The 27,897-nt window shown below is 44.6% G+C and overlaps 1 protein-coding gene across 2 annotated transcripts; it reads left to right on the plus strand.

Moving 5' to 3' along the window:
- Positions 1-1,765: 1,765 nt before the first annotated feature.
- LOC119460616 (uncharacterized) lies at positions 1,766-27,793 on the plus strand. Of its 2 annotated transcripts, XM_037721638.2 has the most exons (13): positions 1,766-2,175; positions 13,351-13,446; positions 13,805-13,878; positions 14,936-15,083; positions 17,204-17,272; positions 17,812-17,905; positions 18,254-18,408; positions 20,300-20,398; positions 20,977-21,065; positions 22,613-22,708; positions 23,322-23,396; positions 23,927-24,021; positions 27,664-27,793. In XM_037721638.2, exons 1-13 carry the CDS (start codon positions 1,987-1,989, stop codon positions 27,711-27,713), a joined length of 1,329 nt encoding a protein of 442 aa, XP_037577566.1. In that variant the 5' UTR covers positions 1,766-1,986; the 3' UTR covers positions 27,714-27,793. The 2 variants fall into 2 exon arrangements, with proteins under 2 accessions (XP_037577566.1, XP_049529063.1); XM_049673106.1 differs by lacking the exon at positions 14,936-15,083 and having other exon boundaries at positions 1,999-2,175.
- The last annotated feature ends 104 nt before the right edge of the window (positions 27,794-27,897 follow it).

Genomic DNA, 27,897 nt, shown 5'->3' on the forward strand with positions numbered 1-27,897 from the left:
GGGAGAGAGGGGGGGCGGCGTTCTACTCCGGTATCAACTGTGTACTCTGCACGGCAGCGCGCGGTCGCACGCGCCTTATCTAGAAAGTGACCTGCAGGTGACTCATACCTTTGTGCGTGGGGTGTTCTCATCGCTCAGTTTACAGCGATACACAGTACGCAGATCACTCCGCTCGCTGCTGCTACCGCGCTTCCTGACGCCAGCGTTTCGACAGCGAGTGTCCGCGATCATCGAGTGTGATGTGCTCATGTCTGCCTGTGCGCGCTGACACCATGGTTGTTATTAACGCGATTGCGTTTAGGGCTCCATGTCGCAGAAAATCTGGCGTCGGCAACCGGCGTATGATCGTGGGTGGCGGAGAAAATAATCCAACCACATCGACAGCGCAGGCCCTCCACGTGGTGTAAGGTTTTAGTGAACAAAAATTGAATTTGTCACAGTGAAATACGTCAGAAAAATGGTAAAGTACGACCTTACCATCCGGCGTCGGATTCGCCATCGGATTGTTTACTAATCGGCGTCGGATTGTAATTTGAATGTACGAGAAAACCTCATTCTGCTTCGAGGAAACTCAAACACAAACCCCTTTTCCAGCATTTCTACCAGACCTGCGCGCGTCCGGACAATAGCACACAATTAATAAAATAATAAATAAAGGTGCTAGGGCCTTCACATTTTAATATGACTACTTATATTGCCCCTGAAAAAACGTCTTTCCAGCAATGCATTTCAGTTTAAAAGTGGTACAGCCGAAGCGGTAGCGGTGTGTGTGTGTGTGTGTGTGTGTGTGTGTGTGTGTGTGTGTGTGTGTGTGTGTGTGTGTGTGTGTGTGTGTGTGTAAGCAGCTCAGGGGCGCGCCGCCATGCGTGCATAACAACACGCACGCACACGCACACACACACACACACACACACACACACACACACACACACACACACACACACACACACGCAACGCACGCACGCACGCACGAACGCACGCACACACACACACACACACACACACACACACACGCACGCACGCACGCACGCCTTCATTACAAAGCCTTCATTATAAAACGCATGTGAATGTTCCGCATATGCGTAGTAACAAGGACTAGGGCTTCCACTGGCTATTTTAGAAATACAGCTTGAGTCAGCAACACACGCAGCGATCACTCTCAGCATGCAGGCTGCCAGCTACAAGTGTGTGTGTGTGTGTGTGTGTGTGTGTGTGTGTGTGTGTGTGTGTGTGTGTGTGTGTGTGTGTGTGTGTGTGTTCGTGTGTGTGTGTGTGTGTGTGTGTGCGTGCGTGCGTGCGTTCGTGCGTGTGTGTGCGTGCGTTCGTGCGTATGTGCGTGCGTGCGTGCGTGTGTGTGTGCGTGTGCGTGTGCGTGTGCGTGTGCGTGCGTGTTGTTATTCAAGCATGGCAGCGCGCCCCTGAGCTACTTATTCAAAATAAAGTAGAAAATATTCTTGCATTGCAAGCTAGTTGCCCTTAACACTACTGCTTGGTTACATCTAATCTCTTGGCATGCATTATTTTCAGCAGTATTTCCATGAAACCAAACGCAGCCTTCATTATAAAACGCATGTGAATGTTCCGCATATGCGTAGTAACAAGGACTAGGGCTTCCACTGGCTATTTTAGAAATACAGCTTGAGTCAGCAACACACGCAGCGATCACTCTCAGCATGCAGGCTGCCAGCTACAAGGTTGACATATTGAAGCGTGTTGGGTACTATTTTTACCTACACTGTAAGCAAGAGCTCAGTGGTACGAACAATTCTCTGCGGAAAGGAACAGGAGAACAGCACGACATGAGCGGTCATTATAAGCTGGTCTTTAACTCGACATACAAGTAATGCCTTCCGTATGTTAGGTTAGAGGGCCCCTCGGCTCTATAAATAGCGTGCGCATCCTGCTACTCATCCGTTATCGTTGTTTTTTTTTTTTTTCGTCCATCCGACGGCACTTTAGTGTCAATGAGACCAGGGCGCTCCACCAATGACAGCTGACAGTGGACCACCGGTGTATTACGGGGCAGTTGAGCCGAAGAAGAAGCCTGAGGTTGAGAAAACCACCAAGGACTCTGAATCAGCCTGGAAACGCTACAATTGGATCGTACCCCTCCTTCACACGGAGATATGGATGTCAGCTCTCCTAGGTGTAATGCAGACGTTCTTTCCGTTGCTGGTAAGTATATATATCAGGAGGAAGCGATCTATCTCCATTATTCACTCACTAGACCAAGTAAACTAGCGATGGGAAGAATTGCAGCTGCATTGCGGCTGCAAGAGCCTTGCACCTAACATACAAAAAAAAAATACAAATACTTACGCGGATGAAGGTGATGCAATACTGTTCGCAGTCACTTTCGCAATACGGCATAATCTTATACTTATTAGGGTTGTGCGAATATTAGACGCTTTCGAATAACGAATCGGACAGGACACTATGCGTAAATGCGAATATTTTTCGAATACTTTTCGAATATTTCAAAACATCAACTGCCCCTATTTAAACATAAAGTTAGAGCAAAAGTACAGTTAATTTTCACCCCCGCGGTTATTGTATAGACACAGAACATAAGAACTTCCGTTATGGAGCAGGCTACGTCGCTTAGGTAGCCATATTTCACTGGCTATACTGCGATCATTCGCACTCTCTGAAGAATCCTGCGCATGCGAATAAACTACCTGTTTGCTCCTAATGCTCCATTTGTGCTTTTATAACGTACTATAACGTACTTTATAGTGTTATAATGTACTTTATAACGCTTCCATCGTAACGTATCATGTAATGACAGCCGGAAGCCCACTTTAAGAATACTAGGATGTGAACATCGTTTTATAATATATCTGATAACGGCTGTCCATTATCATCATCATTTTTGATAATGATGATGATAAACTATTCGAAAACTATTCGATATTCGATGCAATTCACTTCGCTTGTGGTACTAAGGTCCAAAAATCACTGTTCACACATCCCTATTATTTAAAATCAAAGCACCTTGCTAAAATTAATTACCCTTCGTAAATATTGCCTTATTTAGCTTAAATGACAATGGCGTAAAACTTCGTCACGATGAAAAGACCGTGCGCAAAAGTGACAACTTATCCTGTGACCGTATACTAGTCGTACGGCCTTACGTCGCAACGCTAAAGTACTACGTCCTTGCTGCTACCGCACCCTCCTCAATAACGCTGAAAACAAATTCGATCATGTCTTACCTAGCAGATCCATCAATACTACAACAGCTTCGATGATGTTGGCATGTTGGCATTCAAAGAATTTTTCGCAGTCACACTTTCAGCGTGAGGCTGTTAAGTTGAAACAGCGCAGGTTCTCACGATAAACTGACAAGCGACCGCAGTTCTCATGTAGGACCGTTTGATGACGAAAAAATCACAGCATATCCACAGGGTGAATGATGATGAGTGGGCGAAGCTCCGGAGGGAATCATCGGATCTCCCGCTTAAGGGGACGCTAGCACAAACGCGTTAGAGACGTGCAGTACTCTCTAGTAAGGGGGAGCGGCCACAGCGTCTTACGCAGCCATTTACACATGCCGGAACGTGCACCGCGTTTGCCGACGCCATCACATGACTGCTGAGAGAGTATACCCCCCGTATTCATAAACGCTCCTCGACTTGAACTTGACTTGCCACCGCCTTGGGCAGCGCGTTCGAAACGCGTTGAAGGTAAGGCGGAGAGGCCACAGCGTCTTACACCAGCTTCTTACACGGGCCGTAACGCGCTAGCACAAACGCGTAAGAAACGCGCTAGAAACGCAGCCTTTCGTTAATGTTGGGTATTTATTACCATCGTGGTGCTTGTGTCTATGTGTGCTTCGTGGCGTAGTGGGCTAACGCCGCGCGCTCGGAAGCGAGGGGTCCCTGGTTCGATTCCGTGCTACGGACACAACTTCGGAATTTTTTTCTCAGACTGGTTACACACTACTACTACGACGAGGGACGAACGGGTGCCGCCTTAAGGAGCTTCGCCCCTAAAAAGTATCAGGCCTGCGCGGCACACGCAGCACAATCGCAGTGTAAGCTGGTGGAGCGGCTCAAGAGTAGCTCCAATTTCGGCACCACGCACAACAGCGTCTTCGCGGCAGTCTGTTCGCCTCGTTTTGACGAGAACTATCTGAACTGTCCGCAGGCGTCGATGGCAAGCTGCGGCTTGTAATGCTCTCTGCACAGCAGTCTGCTGAGCCCCATGATGCCTGGTTGTAGCCGCGCACGTACGTAGCTCTACGATTCGTTTCTTCAGCAGCGGTTTGTACGTTGCGAGGAGACGCCATAACGTGTACCGAAGAGGTATCCAGAATACGTGGCGTACATTTCACATCCCTTGACCCGTGGCACGGTACGTTGTTGTTGTTCTTGTTGTTGCTGTTGTTGATTATGATGATGATGATTCTTTATTGCAATCTTCAAAATGGGCTAGTGATAAATAGTCGCCTAGCATGTTTGAGTTAACCAGGTCCAGTTACATGCAGCATGCTGCTGCTATATGCAACTTACATGTCGGGCACGCTGCGCTTGCAGGCATCTTAACTAGATGGCGCCACCATACTGGCGGAGGCTCGGGATCGCGTTGATTGCGCGCCTTGTCTGAATCGCATGTCGTCGTCTGAGCCTGCGCGCCTGCCTATACTCCATCTCACCAGCTGTCGAGGCGTACACAGGCAATATCCTTGCACAGCGTTTTATATATATGTGTGTTCGACGGAAGCCCGTCTGGTCGGGATGAAACAAGCTCGCGCCTCTTGTTCATCCTCCTGTTCACAATGGGGTGAAGGAAAATTTGTTGCAGCTTATGTACTCTTGAGCACGTGACGCAAACAGCGCGTGTACGACTGGGGGAGGGTTCCCTCACTTCGATTGACCGTGTGACGTGTTTTTTGTATCTCCAACGACTCTAGATAGAGACGTGATTTCAAGTTTCTTTCTTGGCCGATGATTCTTGACTTTTCCTGTATTATAAGCTTCTCTGTCATAACGGTGCTGCACCTGCGCTTTATGGCTTGCCGAAAGTTCACAAGCCTAATGTCCCCATACGTCCAATCGTTGACTACACCCGCTCCCCTCTCTACAAGTTATCCGGCTACCTGCACCAGATCCTGTCGCCACTCGTCGGAAAGGGCTCCACGCATGTGAGCAACTCCTGCGACTTTATTGAAAAAGTTCGTGACGTGACACTAGACGACGACGAGGTGATGGTTTCTTTCGACGTGGTGTCGCTGTTTACCTCAATTCCGACTGACATGGCTGTGGAAGCATGCACTTCTGCTTTAGAATCTGACAGGACTTTGCCAGACAGGTCACCCGTTGACGTGCCTGACCTCAAGAGGCTCCTCTGCTTTTGCCTTGGAAACACGTACTTCTGCTTCGACAAGGTCTTCTACAGGCAAGTCCACGGTACGGCAATGGGTACCTCCGTCTCAGTGACTGCGGCCAATCTGACGATGGAATGGCTGGAAAATCGTGCGCTCGCTTCCTTCAGTCTCAGGCCAAGAGTTTTTCTGCGCTATGTGGACGACTGTTTCTGCGTGATTCGGCGCAGCGCTTTGACTTCGTTCACTGCGCACCTAAACAGTCAGGAAAAGGCCATCCAATTCACAGTAGAAACGGAGGTCGACAATAGTCTCCCATTTTTGGACGTGCTTGTCAGCAGATGCGATGGAGCGCTTTCGTTTAGCGTATACCGAAAGGAAACTCACACTGGCCGCTACCTAAACTTTCATTCCGTTCATCCGGACGCTCACAAAAGGTCGGTTGTTGCCTCCCTGTTCAACCGTGCGAACCGCATTTGCACCGAAGCAGAGGGCGGTACCACAGACTTGGACCGCGTGCGTGGCAATCTCTCGGCTAGCGGCTATCCCACTTCGTTTTTGAATGCTGTGGAACACCGCCTATCTGATTCCGTCCGACCGGCTAATCCCCGACCAAGAAAACGTGCTGCCATACCCTACGTTCCTGGGATAAGCGAGGCCTTGTCTCGTGTGCTGCGCACTTATGACGTTGAGGTTGCACACGTGCCTGTGTGTAAGCTGAGGCACGCACTCCTGGGCGGTAAGGAGAAGCTTCCGAGAGAATCGTTTCCTGGCTGTGGTCTACAAGATACCCTGCGCATATAGCGACTACGCGTACATCGGTGAATCGGGCAACTTCAAACAGAGACTGCGGCAGCATCAGAACAATGTCGAAAAGAAACGAATAGTTTCGAATGCCCTTGCCGAACATACGGATGCAACAGGCCACAAGATTGACTGGGAAAAGTCAAGAATTATCGGCCAAGAAAGAAACTTGAAATCACGTCTCTATCTAGAGTCGTTGGAGATACAAAAAAACACGTCACACGCTCAATCGAAGTGAGGGAACCCTCCCTCAGTCGTACACGCGCTGTTTGCGTCACGTGCTCAAGAGTACATAAGCTGCAACAAATTTTCCTTCACCCCATTGTGAACAAGGCTTCCGTAGCGAAGCCGAAACGTCTTTTACTCAGTTTTTATTGGTTGTTTAGCTTTTATTTTGGTCGGTGTCCGTCGTTTTGATGCTTCATATATATATAAAACGCTGCGCAAGGATATTGCCTGTGTACGCCTCGACAGTTATATATATATATATATATATATAATATATACATATATATATAGTTCCTGGCGTAACTGGCTTATTATTTTCTACACTAGAGTTTTATTTTTCCTCGCTACATGATCCGGTACAGCGATGCATGACATCTTAGGACCTTTGCGCATGCGCGTCCTATACTGAGAATTACTATGGCAGTTACCACTGGTAACCGTAATATCCACCCTATCCGTGATCACCTAGCGCAACATGACAGCACCCATACAGCGCCGACCACCCGCTTCGATCCGAATTAGCTCTTGTTACTGGCTCTCCACCCTGTCAGCAGGAAACAAGTGGCATCATCCGTCATCGCTAAGTCTCATCTCAAGCTCAGGTCAAAGCATTAGGTATGTTTTGTCGTAATTATTGAGATCGGATATTCAGAGCGCTGCTAGGACTACATACACGGCGCCGACCCTTAAAACTAGTTTGACTTCCAGTCAGCAGATGGCGCCACAGTATCAGCACTGGTGATGCCCTGACGATGCGGAACGCTATCAAGGCCTAATTGTTCACTGCATAGTTAATTTACTAGCCCGCTCTAGCATGGAACTGGATGACAGTAGCTAGCAAATGACAAGTATAGACGCCGAGCAGACACTGTGCCGCAGGTGAGCGTTAATGAGGGCGTTCGTCCTTATTACTTGCAATGGAGGCTGCGAGGTAACTGCAGGGAAAGCGTACAGGTAAAGCGAAGCCCTGCAGGCGCATGCATGTAAACGCAGCTTATGGTAAAGGCGTGAAAACATTTTTTTGCGTTACTCAACCAACCATGGAGCATGCAACTGGATGGCAAGCCGACGCTGAGCAGACGACGCGGCGCGAATGAGCACATCTCGAGGGGCATTCGGCCTTCCTATTGGCTAAGAATTCATGTAGCTTCCGCAGTGCTGACAGCAGCTTGTGAGATGGAGTATAGGGTGCGTTTATAGGGCATTTGTCAGCTGCCTGACAGCAAGCTCTTGCGTGGCTCAGATGTATGAAAGTTATGCACAATGATAAGCAAGATATGGTACGGTATGCAAGTTTTCTGTTGTTCTCGTATAAATGTGCAAAGGATTCACACAGTTTTTGCTGTGTTCATTTGGGCATCAGAATGGGATAGATGTAGCCGTATGAGCTTTTTTAAGCGAGTCAAAGACGTAGGGCCTGTCACATCTTTTTGTGAAACAGCTAGTGAGCAGGTTTACTTTCTTTCGAGAGGTGCGTGACCCCTTTCTGCGAAAAATGTGCCAGTTGCGACTGAGCAAGCATCTGCTGGCTTATGTGGTAAGAAATTTAAGTATGCCTGGTGCTCTTCGAGGGTACCTAAGAGAAGTAGTTGACAGCGTCGTTTATCTGGCCGTACGTTTTTCTAATGATTACCTTTTTCGGTGTTACAGAAGAAATTATACAGGGATACACTTGACATGATCACACCGGTTCCTATGTACAGAGCCATAAAAAGTGGGGGACATGGACCTGAAGTTTTAAAGCGTGTTAAAAAAAATGCAGGTGCAGCCAGGTACAAAATCTGTTTTCTTTAAGTTACATACCGAGACTTTGCCGGTACGGGCCTTAATTTCTACAAGAGAAGGGTTTTTATTTACCTTGGGGAGCAATGTGCCGTATATGTAAACAACTGGAAACAATCTACCACGTTTTTTTTTTTCTTGCATTGTTGGGAAGGGGCTTATTTTTGGGACGTTCTTCAAAGAACACTACAGAAAGAATTGCTCTTAAATTCATTAGGTATTAGATTTTTTAACTATAGAACATGAGGACGGACTGCCTTTGGACCTCATTATGCTAATGGTTTTCCACTGTTTGCGGCGGGCTCGAATGGCAGGTTTTTTTTTTTTTTTTTTTTTTTGGGGGGGGGGGGGGAGCTCGACCGAAGTCCTGCACGACTACTTTTCCGGGAGGGTGTTTCCAAATTCATCGACGTAATTAAAGATCAAGAATGCCCCCCGGATTGGCTGACGACGATTGAGCTCCTCGCAACTTTAAAAGGATTTTAAACATCACATGACAATGCCAGCCAAAATGTGGCTGACCGCAGAACATGTATGCATGCAAGTTTGAAAGTATGTGTATATGCATAATTATGTATTGCTTTATTTGGCAAAAATTGATGCAACTGGTGTTTGAAAAGTGAAAGTTCCGGCAATAAAGAAAAAAATATTGCGTGGCTCAGTGGTAGAGTAACTGACTCCCACGCAGCGGGCGCAGGTTTGATCCCGGCGGGAACTTGGTACTTTTTTTCGCATTTCCGGCGATAGCGGTTACCGACACCGGCGACGGACACCATCGCGAACCGAAACGGCTATTGGAATGAGCCCATAACAGCTTACGTTGCAAAAGAAACATCTCTAGATATTCTTGACGAAGACGCCGGACTATCATGAGAGTCAGGTTAGTTCAGCTGCAGGCTATGACAGCCTGCAGCTGAACTAACCTGACTCGCATGATAGTCCGGCAGAGCACTCTGCAGAGTGCTCTGCTGTCGCGGCGCACAAGCTGGTCGCGGAGCGTCATTTCTTTACTTTCACGCGCTTTTTAATCAGCGCGAAAGACAATAAAAATTAATGGCTGTGCGAAATGTTGAGCCGGAACTAGAACTAAATTTGAGAGGTGTACGGCGACGTTTAGAAACGTTCTCATTTGGACAACCGAAAACATCTGTATTAAAGAAATTTCTTAATTATCATTATCTAACCACCTTGAATACGCAGAATGTAGAAGATATCCTGATATGCGCGCTGTCACTGTGAACAACAATTCTCAAATTTTGCTTCTGTAGAATGCATTGTAAGTTTTCGAAAGTCTGCCTAACGTTAAGTAAGACAAGAGGAGAGAAGAGAAAAAGAAAATTCGGCCGATCCCATGTATATGCAGAAATTCACTTTCTTTAATTCCTACGAAAATGTTAAAGGAAGTCTTATGTAAGCCTAACAGTAATGAAGCAGATGTTTATGCAATATGTTCAACACGCTCCTCGGGACGCATGCCCGCCAAGAAGCATTATTATTCCGCTTCCCGCTTCTGGGTGCAATATTCACCACGTTCTTTGCTGCGCATGGCCGTCAGGCGTCGTAGTTCCTCTTTACAGCCAGCACACGCTCGCGTTCGGCACCACGCTTTGCAGCGTAGCGAATGCGTTCTTGGTCTGATCGACGCTTCTTTCGGGCCTGTGTCTCTTCCGCACTCAATGTACCCTAGGCCTAATTTAATTATTGACAAGCTTTGAAGTGTTGCAAGCGACCTCCACACTCGGATACTTTTGTTGTAGACTTCTTGTTCATTTCTTGCCTGTAATTTCCCCATGCCGCAAGGACCCTAAAGCTGCGACAGTCTTAGGCGCCATCTATGGGGTCATAGTGTCGCCTAAAGCCAGGACTAGAGTAGGCCTAGTGGGTAGTGTGTAGTGGATATAGTGCGGTGGTAGTGCGATAAAGGGTAAGGATCTTGTGTCTACTCGGCCAGGCAGCAGACAGCAGGCAGCAACCAGAACCCCCAATGTCGAGGGAAAATGCTATGAAAGCTTTGCTTTAGAATGAAACATGACGACGCGAGAATCAACCAATCACAAGTCCACCTCATCGTCAGTTCGCCTAATATCCGCAGAAGCAATAACCGCACAGTCATTGCATACATGTAGTTGAAGCTGGCAGGTTTGTATCCTTAACCCTGCCGAATTTCGCAAAAGAGAAAAAAAATACTTTTATTTCTGTACTAAGGCAGGCCACCGCAGAAGCGGTGCCCGCTGAGCGCTTTATGAGCAGGTAATTAAATTAAATTAAATTCTGAAGTTATATACGTGCCCTAACCTCGATATGATTATGAGGCATGCCGTAATGAGGGACCCCGGATTAATTCCGACCACCCGGGGTGATTTAACGTGCACCGAATGCACGGTACACGGGTGTTCTTGCATTTCGCCCCCATCTTAATGTGGCCGCCGCGGCCGGGATTCGATCCCGCGCCCTAGCAGCGCAAGGCCAAATTCACTACGCCACCACGGCTTGTTTGTAGGAACAGTGCAAGTGATCACAAATATGTTGGCAATTGTATGGTATTGAAGTGTGTATTACCCAAATGGGAGACAGACCCAGGCCCGTAAGCCAGTATGTATTTGATCTTTAGAATAAAGACGCTTTCCCCTCCACCCCCATTGAAGATTACTACATTTCGGAGCATCCCGACAAGAGACGCACATCGGACAAATGCCGCCTGGAACCGCAAGCACAGGCGGCGGTAAAACGCGACACAGCGGTACCACCGACTACGTCACTTCAGACACCACAAGGATTTCGCGCAACAACACGTGCGTCTGAAAGCGTTATTATACTTGGCATTCGGGCGACGAACGTGACCGCAACTCAGTAACGTAGGGAGCTCCGTACAGTAACGGGAAAGAAAGCGCGCTTAGCGGAGCAATTCGCAGTACAAAAATAGGGGAAAAGCCAAAGAAATCTAGTCGCTTTTAAATGAAAGAAATAGTCAAAGAACTCTATTCTGTATATACAGGGATGCGCTTGGCATTGTATATTTGTTGCGGTGAATATATTTAGGTAGCTTTTGATGTTTCGTTGTGCGATTCCATAGAGAACACAGCCACTGACTTGCGCATCTGTAGCGATGGTACAGATGACAGACGCGATATGTGTGCGCTTATTGCTGCTGGTGCGTTAGAGGACAATTGCAGTGCTGTAACCACCCTTTCTCGTACATCGAAGTAAATTGGTGCTGATTCAGAGAACACAGCTTCTGACTTGCGCATCTGTAGCGATGGTACAAATGGCAGACGCGATATGTTTGCAAGCGGTTACTTGCTGATTTTGCGTTAAAGGACAATTGCAGTGATGCAGCCACCCTTACTCGTACATCGAAGTAAATTGGGTTGAAATGATTGAGAACACTTGGTGAGCAATGGCACTCACTTTTCGGTGAAGAAATATTATGCAGATCCTGTGGGAATCAGTGTTATGTTACGCGAAGCATTTTGCAGGCAGCTCGCTATCCAGCGCCGTTTCAGGTGCTACAAACCCTTACCAGATGAACCAAAGTTTTTGTAGCGTTAGCTACACTGGCCTAGCCAAGCCCGTTTCGCGCGGCACATCTAGAGCCGTGCTGCGCATGCGCAAGGATCAGTGATGTCACACAGCTTGCGCACCGGAGCCACCGGAGCCGGCACCTCTCGCGCGCTCCGCCGCCGCCGCGCGCGACTCACCGCCGCCGGTCTGCGCATTCCAGAGGAGTGACGTCGTAGCTGTGGTAGACGCACCGGCGCCGGGCGCGCGCTCGCTGCGCAGTCGCCGTCTGACACTGCGCTGGAGCCGCTGCGCTTCTGACTGGCGTTTGCCAGTGTGGTATAGCCAAGCAGAAGGAGAGCGCAAATGCTGCTCAACAGCGCAGAAGAACGGAGAAGCTTGACTCATCGGAGCCCGAAGTAGTTGCCTGGCAATTAGCGGTTGAGCGTAGGAGGAATGAATACATGTGCCACATAATACGTATACCGCGTGTGTGTCATTGGAGCAGCAGTAAGCATGACAATCAAGCTAATCCTTGACAATCTAGACAACCAGGAAAGCTAAGAATAATCAGCTGAACCTTTGCTAACGCTACGTATATCCTGGCATAGCCGAGCTAAGCCACTGCAACTTTTTTTGTGAACGTTAAGCAAGTTTGGCTGTGCAGGGGTCCGCGAAGAATGATTTTTGAGACCGAATCGACTACGAATCGAATAGTGCCAAAAGAGAATTGAATCGAACCGAATATGAATACTTTTCGGATAGTTTTCGAATAATAAATAGCCGTTATCACAATTAATACACTACGATATTGACATTCCAGTACACTGAAAATTAGCAAGTTTCTGTCATTACACAGTGTGCTATGAGCGCTGTGTATTAAATGCACAAATGGAGCATTAGGAGCAAACAAATAGTTTCTTCGCATGCACAGGGCTCTTCAGAGAGAGTGCGAATGATCACCGTACAGCGTGTAAAGTATGGCCAGCTAAGTGGCGTTCCCTGCCACACTACGCAAATTGTCATGTTTTACCTCTATACTATATGCCCTCGGGGGTGAAAATTTACCATACTTCTGCTACAATTTTAGGTTAATTGGGCGCAGCTGACGTTTTGTAATATTCGAAGAATATTCGAGATATATTCGAAAGATATTGGCATTTACGAATAGTGGCTATTCGATTCGAAGACCGAATAGAGTAGGGCACCATTCGATTTTTTATTAGAAATTTTCGAATATTCACACATCCCTATGTGCGTGCGTGCGTGCGTGTGTTTGCGCGCGCGCGTGTGTGTGTGTGTGTGTGTGTGCGTGTGTGTGTGTGTGTGTGTGTGCGTGTGCGTGTGCGTGTGTGTGTGTGTGTGTGTGTGTGTGTGTGTGTGTGTGTGTGTGTGTGTGTGTGTGTGTGTGTGCTTTTCCATCTGATTTGTGTTTCCCTCTGATAAGTACGCCCAATTCAGTCAACTATTAGGAGGTTTCGTTAGTTATCGCACACTAATGCATCAATTTTAGTGAACCGGAGTTGTTTACCCTTGAGAAGTTCTTTACTAAAGTAAGAATACCAATAAATACGGTTTGGCCAGTCGCTTGCCAAGCAGTGAGTACAAATTCAGATGAAAGTCTCGGCACCCGCAAGGTACAGGTGCCGGCTACACATGTAATGCGATGAAAGCAGAATAAGCACTGTTCAGTTCTGTTTTCAACCCGACAGGCAACAGAAAGAGACATACCGGCTTGGAAATGTGGACTGGTCTTTTCAACTTTCAAAGCGGCAATGTTCCTCGCTTCGGTCCTGGGAGACAGAATGGTACGACATCCTTCTTTTTTCCAAGTCACCTCAGATATTGAATAATGATAAAAACGTGATACATTTGATACACGCGATGTGTAATAGTGATACACGTTTACACTGTAAGTTATCCCAGTTTCTGATAGTATAATTCTAAGTTTCTAATTATACTCGAAAACGGACTACCACATTACATTTCTTAAGGGAGACAGACGCAGATCAAACTTAAAAGGTATTAAAAACTATGTGAATTATTGATTGTTAACTACCAACAAGGCCATCTTGCAAGTCTTGAATTGATATGCAAATCACGTAATTATCCAGTTTGTTCCACTTTCGGAAAGTACGTAGACTATGCCATTTTTTTTTTTCACAGCTTCAATGGACGTCTCCACAGACGTGCTATCTAATCGGACAGGCAGGAGCCTTTATTTTTTCCGTTTCAGAAGGGTAAGTCTTCCTTGTCTGATTAACAAAAGGTGTTAACTTCTTCACTACACAAAAATTCGCTGTACGGATGGCCATACCGTTCCCGTGATTTAGATTTGTGAGGAAGTATTTCTTTAACTATCTTGCAGTTTTCAATACACACGTAATACGTATACGCCGATCTCTTTTTTAGCAGACAAACATGTAGTATTGTGTAGGGTTCTTTTTTTTCTTTTTTTGACAGAGCCATACATACAAGCCATTACAGAAACCAGAGCGGGTGTCTCAGGAGCAACATTGAGTCGACTGGGATATTTAGTTCATGAAACATTATTTAGTTCATGAGCATTTTTTTTCATATTGTTCCAACAACGATGCAATGGCTGTGGCCAGTATTCAAATCCTAGGCCTTCGCAGCCGCAGAACGACGTAGCCGTGGAGACACTATGAATGGTAATACTCCAGAAGTATAAGTCCGTGACGTCACTTCCTATCTTCATCTCTCCCCGGGAAAGAACCCAGGAGATATTTTCGGAGCACTGCGAACGGAATAGCATTCGTAGTGAGTAGTGGGAGCAGTCAGCTTTAGTCAGGGATGGTGTGGGGCGTGTGCATTTATGACGCATTTATGATGAATGCGGACATTCAAGAATGTCCGCATTCGACTACAAATCAGCCTGATTGTAAAATAAATAAAATTCCCTCATACGACATCAAATGCAGCGTTGTGGTGGATTAGTCGCCGGCAGTATATGCTGGGCTATATCCAGCTGCAAATATCAACACCCCTCCTCTCTCCTCATATTTTAGCGTACGCGTAAAAGATTGTTTTCGGGATTTAAACTCCAGGATTACGAGTTGATGTTGATCTTGTATATGACAAAAATATACTTCCATTTATACTTTGTTTTGAGCTATAGTCTGCATTGACATTCGTTTCCCAGTCGACCATGTCTTCAAAATGTTGCATTTGATCAACCCTGCTGGTGGTGGTGTTTAAGGACTCCCTGTAGATGGTGGTGTTTAAGGACTCCCTGTAACAATTACCACAAGTAACGTTGTGCGTATATTTGCGCAGCTCTCTATATTGGTCGTCGGGAAGTCAGTCGCTGTTCTTGCTTTCGCTTGCCACGGTCCTTCTGGGAGGCTTCGCTGTCGGACTGTACTTCGTCAGCCTCTTCTCGGTAGTGACACACAAGTTTAGCAAAAATCCTGGACTCATAATCGTAAGTCTTTATGTGTCACCGCCATGTTGCGTGCTGTTGCTTTTGTATATTAGGTGCACTTGAAAAACAAAACTATATGAGGCTGATATGTTTATATCTATAAGTTATAGCCAATTTTATTCGTGGATATGTCTTTATGGACCTGTTTCAAGAAAACAAAGCAAGTATAATAAAAGTTATTTATGACACTGTAGTTGAATAAAGCACTAATGCTAAAGAGTACCGCTGTTAATCGAATGCCTCTAAATAACGATAGTATGTTAAGAGGAACGTTTAACTAGGCAGCTCCTATCTAAACACATGGCAACGGAGAAATAGTTTTTCTTGGCATCCACTGCCCAATCGATATTCATTGGTATTGTTGTATTTAAAAAAAAGGTAAAAATTCAGCAAGTGCAAGATGTTAATTTTTAATTCATGCCATCAAAATCTTAGAAAAACATTTGAAAAATTGCAAAATATCGAGAACGTCACGTATCAAGTTTACAACTCTGTGACTCAGCAATAAATAACAAGTGAAGAATTCTGTAAACTACACCTAATAAAACATTATTACTCTAAAGCTTACAAAATTGGTTTATCATGCACCGCTCTGAAATGTATCACTAATTCGTGAGTAGGACTTTTCGAAACCCTCGTAAACATTTTATCAACTTCAAGTGAACTATAAATTTATATATCACATTTATCCGCTTGAGATCCTCTAAGAGGTCAGCTAATAGCAGTGCGATATCTGTTTTTTGGCGCAAAGTTACGAATTTGTAAACTTCATTTCTGAGGTTAACGTGCCAAAACCAGTCCCGATTATGAGCCACGCCGTAGTGGAGGGCTTCGCATTAATTTTGGCCACCTGGAGTTCTTGAACGTGCACTGCAACGCAAGCACATGGGTGTTCGCGGCTTTATTAAGCATGAAATGCTTTTAGCTTCTGTTGTCGGCGACCATCAAGTGACCTTGAGCCAAAAGCCAGAGCCATTATCCGGGCACTTAAACGAGGTCACCCGCGCATTGTTGCGAGAACATCTGGGCAACCAGTCAAAAGTTAAGGAAATGCGGTCTCTGGCCCCCAACCCTGTGTACAGGATCACATTACATACGCTAGATACTTCCCAAAGAAGTTACAAAAAAAAATATTGCTTACGATTTCTTCCTAATGTTTGTTGACAATATTACTCAAGCTGTAACTTCTAGTACGCTGAAGTTTGATTTGTCATTTCCAACAGCGACGTTCAAAAGGCAGATAGAGAGGTTTCCTGCGCTCTTTTGAACGCCAGCGGTCCGCGAGTCGTGAGCAGTCCGCGACAAGAAGAAAAAGTAGCGACAGACGCTGAGCGCGCTGCACTGTTGGAAGAAGAAAAGCGGTTGGAGGCGGCGGCACCACAGGCAGCAAAAGACGCCATAGGGTATACTCATTTCACGCTTACATCCACTCTCGATTACGGGATGAGCCCGCTTTTCTTTTTAAGCTTACCAATTTCTCGCAATTTTTATAGAAAGTTCAATATTATAAGTCAAAATTCAACTTTCAGAGTTGCTAGAACTTTCACTCTCAACCCGCCGTGGTTGCTCAGTGGCTATGGTGTTGGGCTGCTGAGCACGAGGACGCGGGATCGAATGCCGGTCACGGCGGTCGCATTTCAATGGGGGCGAAATGCGAAAACACCCGTGTACTTAGATTTAGTTGCGCGTTAAAAAACCCCAGGTGGTCCATATTATTCCGGAGTGCCCACTACGGCGTGCCTCATTATCAGATCGTGGTTTTGGCACGCAAAACCCCATTATTTATTTTTTTTATTTTCACTCTGAACTGATACAAATTTTATTCGAATGGGTTTAGCGGTTGTCTCACAAAATTATTTCTGCATTTTACCTGTATTTGCACAGGAATATGCGAGTTGGCCCTGAGCTAAAGCTTCCTCTTAAAGCTGATGTCGGGTACAGTATTCTTGAATAGTCAAGGCAAGGGAAAGCGCTTGTAAATATTACTCGCACTGAATGTGTGATCAAACTTCTACGGTTAAGAAAACCAACAAATGATATGCTTGTCCTTAACAGTGAAGTCGTGTTCAATGTTATCATGACAGCAAACATGTAAGTGCTGATGGATGAAAACCTCGCAGGCGGCGTTAGAAATTTCTTGGGGAACAGGCAACATGATTGGATCCGCCCTTGGAGGAAAGATGATTGACGTAAGTGCTCTTACTTCGGAGCAGAAGGCTTTTCTTTATATCCATCTTGTCTTCTTTTCTTGATATGATGATGATTGATGGAGCCAGCACATATCAAAACGCAGGCATAGCAACAAAAGCTATTTAAACACACTTGGCAAAATGTAAACATGAGAGTACCGACTTGAATGATTTCAAGAACTCGATGCAGGTCTTCAGTGAAACTAAGTATTTCATTAGCGACAAGCAGTTGTTTAAGTTAATTCGATATGCAATGTATTTAGGATCGTCACATGATACGAAATTGCCCCCATTTTGCATTATTTTAGAGTACATTTGTGAACGTGAGGTGAAAATCGCTGCCAGATGCCGCTCGTTGGCGAACGAAAGCAAGGTGAAAATAGAAGAGCTGAAAAAGAATAGGTAAAGTGCATCGGGGGCAAAAAAGTTGAGTTAGTGCATCGATAACATACACTCACTCCTGAAGCATTAAGAAAATATCATCGCAAAAAGCAATTTGATTAATTTCTGTGGTCCTTTCTTTATCACTCCATCTTTAGATCTGGGCCTACCCACTGCCATTTTTCGTCATGTCAGCGATCCTTATGCTTTCTTTTCCCTGGAATACAAAGCTTGCATTAAAAATTAACAGCAGTAAGTATGCTTATGTCTCTTATCTTAATAATCCAGACCGAGTACGCAATACACCGCACAGAAATAAAGTATATTTCTCCGAGTTAAGCGTATTCCAGCTCGCTGTCTGGTAGAAAATAGAGACACGTGTACCCATGCGCATTCGTGGCATTGACGTGCTCACCACTGTAATTTGCGCAACAGATGGGAACTTCCGCAAAGTCTAGTGACAGAGCAGTTTCTATCCAAGCATCATGTCCTGTTTACATTTCGTGCGCAGTATTCGGCATGATAGTATTTCTGTGAGTGTGTGGGTGTGTGTGTGTGTGTTTCAAAGCTTTTTGTGTCTGGTTTTGCTTTGTCCTTTAGTGCCATCTCCAATCGACCAAAAGGTAGAATCTGTGAAACCGAAGTACTCGAATCTAATGCGCGACCCGCTGTATTTAGCTCACATGGTTACGCTCACAACAGTGTGGGTCATATCAGCCTTTAATGAGCCGACATTGCAGCCGAGCCTCGAAGAGGTGAGCGAACGTTCTGCTCTTGATCTCTTGGATGACCGATTCGTCATTCTTCAACACGAACATAGATGGCACTCGTGTTGTAAATTGCAATGTTATGATAATGCGATTTTAGGAAGTGTCTCGCGTTCGTTGTTGATGTCTAGTCTTTCTTTTTCCTCCTGTGTGTATCAGTGTTTGCGCATGCTAAAGTGTGCTTTCATCCTCATACTTTTTCATGTTTTTATGTAAGTAATATTTTTATGTAATTAAAACGAAGTAGCCGAAATCGTACAGGTGATTGATTGATTGATTATTAATTGATTGATTGATTGATTGATTGATTGATTGATTGATTGATTGATTGATTGATTGATTGATTGATTGATTGATTGATTGATTGATAATGCAGACAACAGAAAGGGGGTAGAGAAAGATATATAGTTGACGTGTAGAAGAGGAAAGTGTGTGGCCACGGGCACCGTAACTGCCTCACGACCTTGCGGGCACCTGAACTATACCGCGGCCAAAGTACGGTAAACAGAATAAGTGGCTAGGAATGGGAGTGAAGGTAATTAGGTATGAAAAAAAGAGAGGAGCTTGGACTGTAGACAGGAAAAGAGAGAGTGAGTTCTGGGGATCCGGTGGCCTTGCTTCGTTGGTGGACATTCTGTGCTGTCGCGTGGTCAGGCACAGTATAACGTGAGGCCCTAAGTGATCCCGGCGACATCTAAAGATGTCACTAGACTTTCATGCGCCCGAGCCCAGCATCTGGATGTGCCTGCGGCGAGAAACGGGCTGCAGTTTTGTCAGCCGCGAGCCACAAATTTCAAATAAGCGGTCAGTACTTCTCTGCGCCTCGGTGTGCGATCAGCTGAGGAGCAGATGATCTAATGTCTCCCCCTCACCGCATTCGAAACCTCCTCTTCCAATCTCGCCAGTTAAGCCCGATTTAACCCTACCTACCCTGTGTGTTGTAACATGAACCAACAATCTCCATTGGCGTTCCTTGATTGCTATTCTTATGACTGGTGGTGAGCCTATAGCACGAACTTCAATCACAGAAATTCTTTATTGGACGGACTTATGCCCACAATATGCATGTGCAAATTAACCACAATAGCGGCCACATTGACAGCGCGATCGGTAGTAAGTCGATCAAACGAATCCGTGAACAATCGGGACCAATAGGGCGTGATCGTCACTTTTTCAACAGGCGGTGATCATGGCGACAAATAGAGAACGCGCTACATGTATCTGTAGGTGTGATAATGACGGTGCTATCGCGCTAGTTACAACATCCGTGGCCTGACAGTGATCTCATACGGCTTGCGCGTCTAGTCGGGGGAGAGAATGTGCTTACAAATATGTATATTACATGTAGAAGCAAACAAGAACAAGAGCATCACAACCAAGGTAAATATGGCATTATTCAGTCTGCATGTGTTTTGTGGTCGTGTTTTAGGGAGCAATAATCAGCTGACTATGCGTAATCAGAACATAAGAGAGACAAACAGCGAATTAATGGAAAATGAGCCACATGGATTTGTTTTTCTAACGTGCGCTATTTTGTTTATATGCCGTCTAATGATTGCCATTTTGTGAATGGATTAACAGCTACATGCTGAAATCTAAGTTTTAGTCATCTCCGTGTGTGTGCTTGGAATTGCCCAAATTTTCTTAGTCACAGAACTACAGCGTTGCCGCTGAAGCCTCCGCATCAACGACTACGATTACATGCAACCGGAGTGCCACATTACTACACTAGCATCATAATGGTCGCCTCGGTATAAGGGTAGTTTATTTCTCATGTTAATTCCTTACAGCAACATCCATTATTAAGCGTGCAAGATAAGAACCTATAAATATTTCTTCTCCCTTTTGTGATATTTTTGTACTTACTTTTTTGTTCCAGTTTCAAACAAGTGTGACTGTTAGGGGAACAGTGTTTGCAGTTCAGTTCGCGAGTTACGTCTTTGGCTGCGCACTCGCTGCTACTTTTTGTCACTTACAGGTAAATAACTTCAGTATTCTACGCCTTAGATCAGCGACCCAAATATCTTGTCACGGTCGACAGACATCCATTGGTATATAAATGACATATGTAGAAAGCATATTCACTGTAAGAAATCCTGTTCATACTCAAGAATAAAGCACCTAGTTATGTAAATCATGAATGGAATTTTCAAGCATAGCAGTGGCTGCACATACGAAACCGCGTATGTCAACGAAAAGCAGCCTTTTCATAACACAGTCGACTCAGAAATGCTACCGGCGGCCCACATAGGGTCCGTAATCTTGGCACACAAGATGGCGAGCACAAGAACCTAGAGGAAGCAGCACCGTTCAAAAAACGAAGTGTTTTAGTCACCTACCTGCAGCTTTCAATGTCTTTATTTTTGTTCTATATTTTGTCCCGATGAGAGACTTGAATAATTTGTTTGTCAATGAGAATGTTGTTTACAGCTGACAACCTACGTGAATGGAGATTAACATTTCAGAAAAGACGTCTTAGGAACAGAAGTTTATGAAGGCATCTTTACAGCTTCCTTATTACGTTTTCTTTGTGTTGCTTAATTTTTCTACATTTAGGTCACGGCATTATATGCCTTCCTCGGACACCTACTTACGCTGACTGGATATCTCATCATAGGACCGGTAATATTAATACAGCTGGAACGGTATGGCTTTCTTTAAACCTTTCTTTCTACGAGTCCAGCAGGTCTGCGCTCGACTGAGAATGACATTGAGCGCTTTCGACCGAAGCTCTTAAATAGATAATGAGTTTGAAAGGGTGACCAATGGCTGCCGTCGATAAATATGTCCTGCTTTTGTTATCCATTTTTAGTAAAGAAAAAAATGAATGAATTTTAAACGCGGCCTTAGTGGTAAAAAAGGACAATAGCCTGAATCAATGGAAGGTTTTCAAGCTTGTGTCAGCTTCAAACGTGTTCAAGGAAATATGAACGTTCACTTTTAAAATGAGAGTCAGGCAGACGCTGCCGCTAACAGACCTTTTCAGCATGGTCGGGGGTGATTTCTCCAAGTCGCGAACACTATGATTACCACAAACGGATAACAATTCAATCGATAACACTCTGGGTGCCGGTGACTTAACCCCTCTCTTGGCATACTTTTGTACACAACTGAAATGTGTGCTAACTTTGATGCAAGCTGCTTCATTGATATTTAACAGAAGGCTTCCAAAACCATGGTCATATCATCTTATTGAGTGGTAGCTTATTCATCGTATTGAATACCTGAAACAGTGCGACGAAAACAAGCAAAATGAGAAATAATGGCACAACTTAGGCCAAGCGCTATTAACTGGATATTATCTCAAATAACGATAGCCTGTATTAGTTTCTGTTTAAGGATCACCAAAACAGACCAAGCATTCGAACAAGGTCACACGTGGTGGCACAAAAATGTCATTTTAGAATTTGACGTGCCAAAACCACGATATGATTATGAGGCACACCGCAGTGGTTAACTCTGTATTGATTTCCGCCGCCTGGGTTCTGTATCATGCACCCAATGCAGAGAACTTAAGCGCATTCCGCCCCCATTGGAATGCGGCCGCCGGGATCAAGCCCGCGACGCAACGCCGTAGCCGTTGAGCTACCGCGGCGATTTACTTTCCGAATCGGACACTGCAGAAGATGGTGCACTGCCTTACTTATCACTAGCTTTGCTTAACAAAAGCCCTTCCATGATTTCCTGCTTAGGTTTTGCTTTCCCCAAGAACGCTGAGCCCGTATAGACGAAACTTCTCTTACTCTCTAACGTAAGAGCGCTTTCTCACTAACAGATCACTGGTGCGCCCGCCAGTTGTTATACTATAATAAAACGATTGCCGTGGGGATGGCAAATCGTAGATGGTACTTACGTAAGGGCAATTTTGTGAATGCGGAAGCTGGTCTTTTCAAGCATTTCAATTGGTAAAAACTTCTTTTCACGATGGACAGCAAACTAATTGCCGTACTTGCTCAGGATATCATGGCATGCTGTTGCTATACTGTTTTGCTGACTTGCTGAAGCACTGTCCCGTTTCTCTCTTTATATAAAATTTTCTTTGGCTGAATGGTTCTTCATGAATAACTTATGGCGCACGGGTCATGCATATTTTTGCCTTCTGAAGCAACGTTGCACGCGCCAAGCTTTCAAGAAACTTTGTTGACTCGTTCTACCTTTGTCGTGCAAAACTCACAATTTCTGTTTTACATAGGAACTTAGGACTTGTTTATGCGTCACAAGTGCTGCTAGGAGTGGGCATGTCATCGTTATTTGTGTGCGCATACCACCAAGCCCTCCGGCGAGCCACGTACGTCTTTTAATGTTCACTTATTTGATTATGATTGAAAATCGTGGCATCTATAGTCGCGAGCATCTCAACAACTACAAACGTTTTCTTTTCCTTTAGAAAAAAAGAGGTGAAATAAACGCATCACTGAAATAGAACTTCGAACACACAATATCTAGTACCTTCCGTAAGCCAAAGTGATCAGGAAAACAGAGTGCATTGCACAACACATTCGGGACAGGACACAGAAAATTTGGAACCAACAACTTCAAGTAAACATAAACAGTGGTGCGAGAATCGAATATCTCTAGTGGCGAGTTTCATATACGCTACCAACTTGGCTACCAGGATGACATGACCATATTCAGGTGTTGCGGCTTACACAAACGCTACCTTTTGATTTCCAATTTCATGGCACGTGTTTTATTGAGACACAGTATAAACAAATTATTCACTTTTCACATCCTTTCATGCAGTCTTAAACATTACGAAAGGAACGTTATTCTATATATTACATGTATGCCTTGTAACATGTGGTGTCCGCTAATCTTATGCAACACGTCCTAATGAAATTACCTAACAATATTTTGTTGGTCTACTGTATCATTGAAAACCGTGCCTCTGACGTTTACAGGGAAATGTACTACCCGGATGACATTACTACCCATGGATTTGTGTCAAGCACGGTGTTCACATTCATGGTTTCGGGGTGAGGGAACATTTTCTCCTATAAAAAAACTTGTATCCTTACTTATATTCAAACAAAAAGATTGTTTCTCCCACGAACGTAATGATTATAATAAGACTGCTTCGACCAAACTTAAACACACGTATTTCTTTGAAATAGCAAGTCTGTTAGCTACTCTAATCAAAACTGCCACTCATATAAGCCCTCTGCTATGGCTGATCATCGCTGAATCAACTTCAGTTAGTTCTCATTTTTCTTTCACGCTTAGTTACAGTATCAAACATGTGCCGGCGAACTGTAATTTCTTTCGTATCCTTTAAAGTAGACTACTCCCAATTATTTCTAATAAAGAAGTCGACTATTATTTTCACCAGGATATAATCAAAACATTGTCCAAAGCGATCAGAACTCTTACCAAAGGTCTACTTGAACGTGCGCGAGTGGCTTTTACCACACTAACATACACATATCAGCCCCATTTCGAGTCAACTCTTGAATGCAGCAATGCACCTTCATCAGTTACTACAATGCTATTGCACGTTCATCCACAGCTCCATAGTCACAGATCCCATAGCTGGGAAAGCTAATGGACACCTACGGCTACAGGAAGGCCACGACTTTCATGTTTTTCCTGCTACTCATGTTGGTAAGTCATCAAATTTCATATTGATGAACTAGATACAAACGTTCCGTCTAAAATATCATAAGAAGAAAAAAATGTCGTACTTTCGCCCGAAAGGCAAAGCATCGATACCGATAGCAAATTAGTAGACAGCTATACCAACTAAGAAAATAAAGCTGCTGGAGAAGATGGAATAACAGTCGATTTAATCAAAGATGGAGGAGATATCATGCTTGAAAAGCTTTGGACCCTTTATACGCAATGTCTCACGACTTCGTATGTATATATACCAGATAACTGGAAAAATGCCAACATTATATTATTCCATAAGAACGGAGACGTTAAATAATTGAAGAATTATAGGCCCATGAGCTTGCTTTCAGTATTGTATAAAATATTCAAAAAGATAACTTCCAATAGAATTATGGCAACACTTGACTTCAGTCAACCAAGAGAACAGGCTGGCTTCAGGAAGGGATATTTTATATGCGATGGATCATATCAATGTCATCAACCAGGTAATCGAGAAATCTGCTGAGTACAATCAACCTCTCTATAGTATGGCTTTCACAGATTATGAATAGGCATTTGATTCAGTAGATATACCAGCAGCCATAGAGGCATTGCGCAATCAAGGAGTACAGGAGGTATACGTGAATATTTTGACAAATATCTACAAAGATTCCACAGCTACCTTGGTCCTCCACAATAAAAGTAGAACGTTACCTATCACGAAAGGGGTCAGGCAAAGAGACACAATCTCTTCAATGCTATTCACTGCATGCTTAGAAGAAGTAATCAAGCTCTTAGACTGGGAAGGCTTAGGAATGAGTATCAACACGAATATCTCGGGAACCTTCGGTTTGCAGATGACATTGTTCTATTCAGCAACAATGGAGACGAATTACAACAAATGATTGAGGACCTTAACCAAGAAAATGTAAGAGTGGGGTTGAAGATTATTATGCAGAACACAAAGATAATGTTCAATAGTCTAGTAAGAGAACAAGAATTCAGGATTGCCAGTTAACCTCTAGAGTCTGTAAAGGAGCATGTTTATCTAGGTCAATTACTCAGAGGGTACCCTGATCATGAGAAGGAAGTTTACAGAAGAATAAAATTGGGTTGTAGTGCATACGGCAGGCATTGCCAAATCCTGACTGCGAGCTTACCACTGTCGTTGAAAAGGAAAGGGCGCAATCATTGCATTCTATCATATGGGGCATAAACTTGGAGGTTAGCAAAGACGCTCGGGAACAAGTTAAGGACCACACAAACAGCGATGGAACGAAAAATATTAGGTGTGACGTTAAGAGACAGGAAGAGAGCGGTGTGGATCAGAGAGCAAACGGGAATAGCCGATATTCTAATTGACATAAGGAAAGAAAATGGAATGGGGCAGCTCATGTAATACGTAGGATGGATAACCGGCGGGCTGTTAGAGTTACAAAATGGATACTAAGAGAAGGTAAGCGCAGTCGAGGACGGCAGAAAGCTAGGTGGTGTGATGAAGTTAGGAAATTTGCAGGCGCAAGTTGTAATCAGGTAGCACAAGACAGCGGTAATTAGAGATCGCAGGGAGAGGCCTTCGTCCTGCAGTGGACATAAATATAGGATGATGATGATGATGATGATGATGATGATGATGATGATGATGATGATGATGATACGAACTAAGTACAGTAGTTTTATCGGCCATAGAAACTTGTAAAAATTCGCTTACCAACTCGCTCGATGACTAACCCGCTTACTAACACATCTCGCGCGATGACCGCGAGACACGCTGTCAAAACGCGGCAGTCAGGAAGCGCGGCAGCAGCAGCAAACGAATTGACCTTCGTGCTGTCTCTCACTTCAACGCGAACTAAACTTCGAAAGCACAGCGCATACGAAGCTACCGGCACTAGTGACACTTTGTCCTCATCGCAGATCGCATTGAAGATGAGGTCGGCGCGGCCGCGCCGTACGCAGCAGCCGCCGGAGTGTGCACGGAAGAGTAAAACACATATCTAGCTACATTTAGTCATTTTAAACCTATTTTGTCACAGTGGTACATACCCACCATGGATGACTAGCCCAGGCGGAATACTTATATCAAAGAATATCGAGTAAATCAAACTATCCGTTCAATATAATGCGCTGTTTCATTAGCAGGTTGGGGTGCTTGAGAGATACCTGTAAGTGTACTTTATATGCGTTATGTAGCAATTTATTTATTTTTATTTTTTGTTGTTACGCGTAGCAGAAGTGCGCTTACTGGCACTACCTCGTCGGGCAGCCCCACCCTCCAAACAAGGGTTATATAAACCGGTTCACTGGTATTTGCATTCGGCGCACATGTCAACTTCGTACATCATCATCATCATCAGCCTATATTTATGTCCACTGCAGGACGAAGGCCTCTCCCTGCGATCTCCAATTTCCCCGGTCTTGCGCTAGCTGATTCCAATTTGCGCCTGCAAATTTTCTAACTTCATCACCCCACCTAGTTTTCTGCCGTCCTCGATTGCGCTTCCCTTCTCTTGGTATCCATTCTGTAACTCTAATGGTCCACCGGTTATCCATCCTACGCATTACATGACCTGCCCAGCTCCATTTTTTTTTTCACTTAATGTGAACTAGAATATCGGCTATCCCCGTTTGCTCTCTGATCCACACCACTCTCTTCCTGTCGCTTAACGTTATGGCCTAACATTTTTCATTCCATCGCTCTTTGTGCGGTCCTTAACTTGTTCTCAAGTTTCTTTGTTAATAACCTCTAATACCCCTGTCACACGGGCACTCGAAAGTCTTTTGAGCAAAAAGACTTCTCCCGAAAAAGAGTTTCGCCCGCAGACACACGACAGGGAGCGATCTCTTTTTCAGAAGCGGTCTTTTCTTGAAGAGGAGTTCGCCGATCTCCTTTACGGCCGAAAAGGAGTATCCTCGAAACCAGTGGGCACCAGCAATTATCATATAATAAAGAAAATAATCGAACGCGTAATTTTCTGTCGCCTAGACTCATCAAAAAAAATAAATTTATGTCTCGCAGAAGGTGTAGTAAACCCAGTAATGCTCATTTTCTTCTGTACTCTCGTAAGCAGGTCAAACGGGCTGGGGATGTCACGGATGAAGCTCTTTAAACTACTAAAATAAGTCTTTATATTACCGTTTCTTATGTTAAATTTATTTGAAAAACGTGTAAACGATAAGTTTTCACTTTATATTTCGAGATACATATTTTTTTTGGTCGATATTGGTTCGAATGCTAGCGCCACGCTTTCGGTAGCGTGTCCAGAAGGAAACACTAAAAGGAGATCGTCGGCGCAGTGTGTCTGCTGCGCAACACCTCTTCATTCAAAAGTCTTTCAACGTGGTAAAGTACCGCTTGCGTAAAAGAGTTTTTGCGTGCTCGTGTGGCAGAGGTATAAGCTTCTGCCCATATGTTAGCACCGGTAGAATGCAATGATTGTACACTTTACTTTTCAACGACAGTGGTAATCTCGCAGTCAGGATTTGGTAATGCCTGCCGTATGCACCCCAACCCAATTTCACTCTTCGTACATATATACAAGTGCGCCAAACACAGGAGGATTAGGCAAAGAAGTCTTTGCTTGAGCAGTTATCAACTGCTCAAAGCGGAATAACGTCATAGTGAGACATTTTTTCCTTTTCGTTTTCTTACAGACTCCTGTGACATTCGCCGTGTGGGTCTCCACATTGAAGTCTCATTATGAAAGAAGAAAAGCATGCAAGCACTGAATAAATATTTCCACTTCCCAGCCCGCATTACAGTATTAAATAAACGTAGGGGGACAAGGCGGCAAACCGACAAGGAAGGTGGCAAAAACGTTTGCCTTCTTTCTTATCACATTTTGGTACACTAGTTTTATGCGTTCAAAAACGATAATCGCATGCCAC

This window comes from Dermacentor silvarum, chromosome 8 (genome assembly GCF_013339745.2).
Source record: "Dermacentor silvarum isolate Dsil-2018 chromosome 8, BIME_Dsil_1.4, whole genome shotgun sequence".
Taxonomy (NCBI): domain Eukaryota; kingdom Metazoa; phylum Arthropoda; class Arachnida; order Ixodida; family Ixodidae; genus Dermacentor; species Dermacentor silvarum.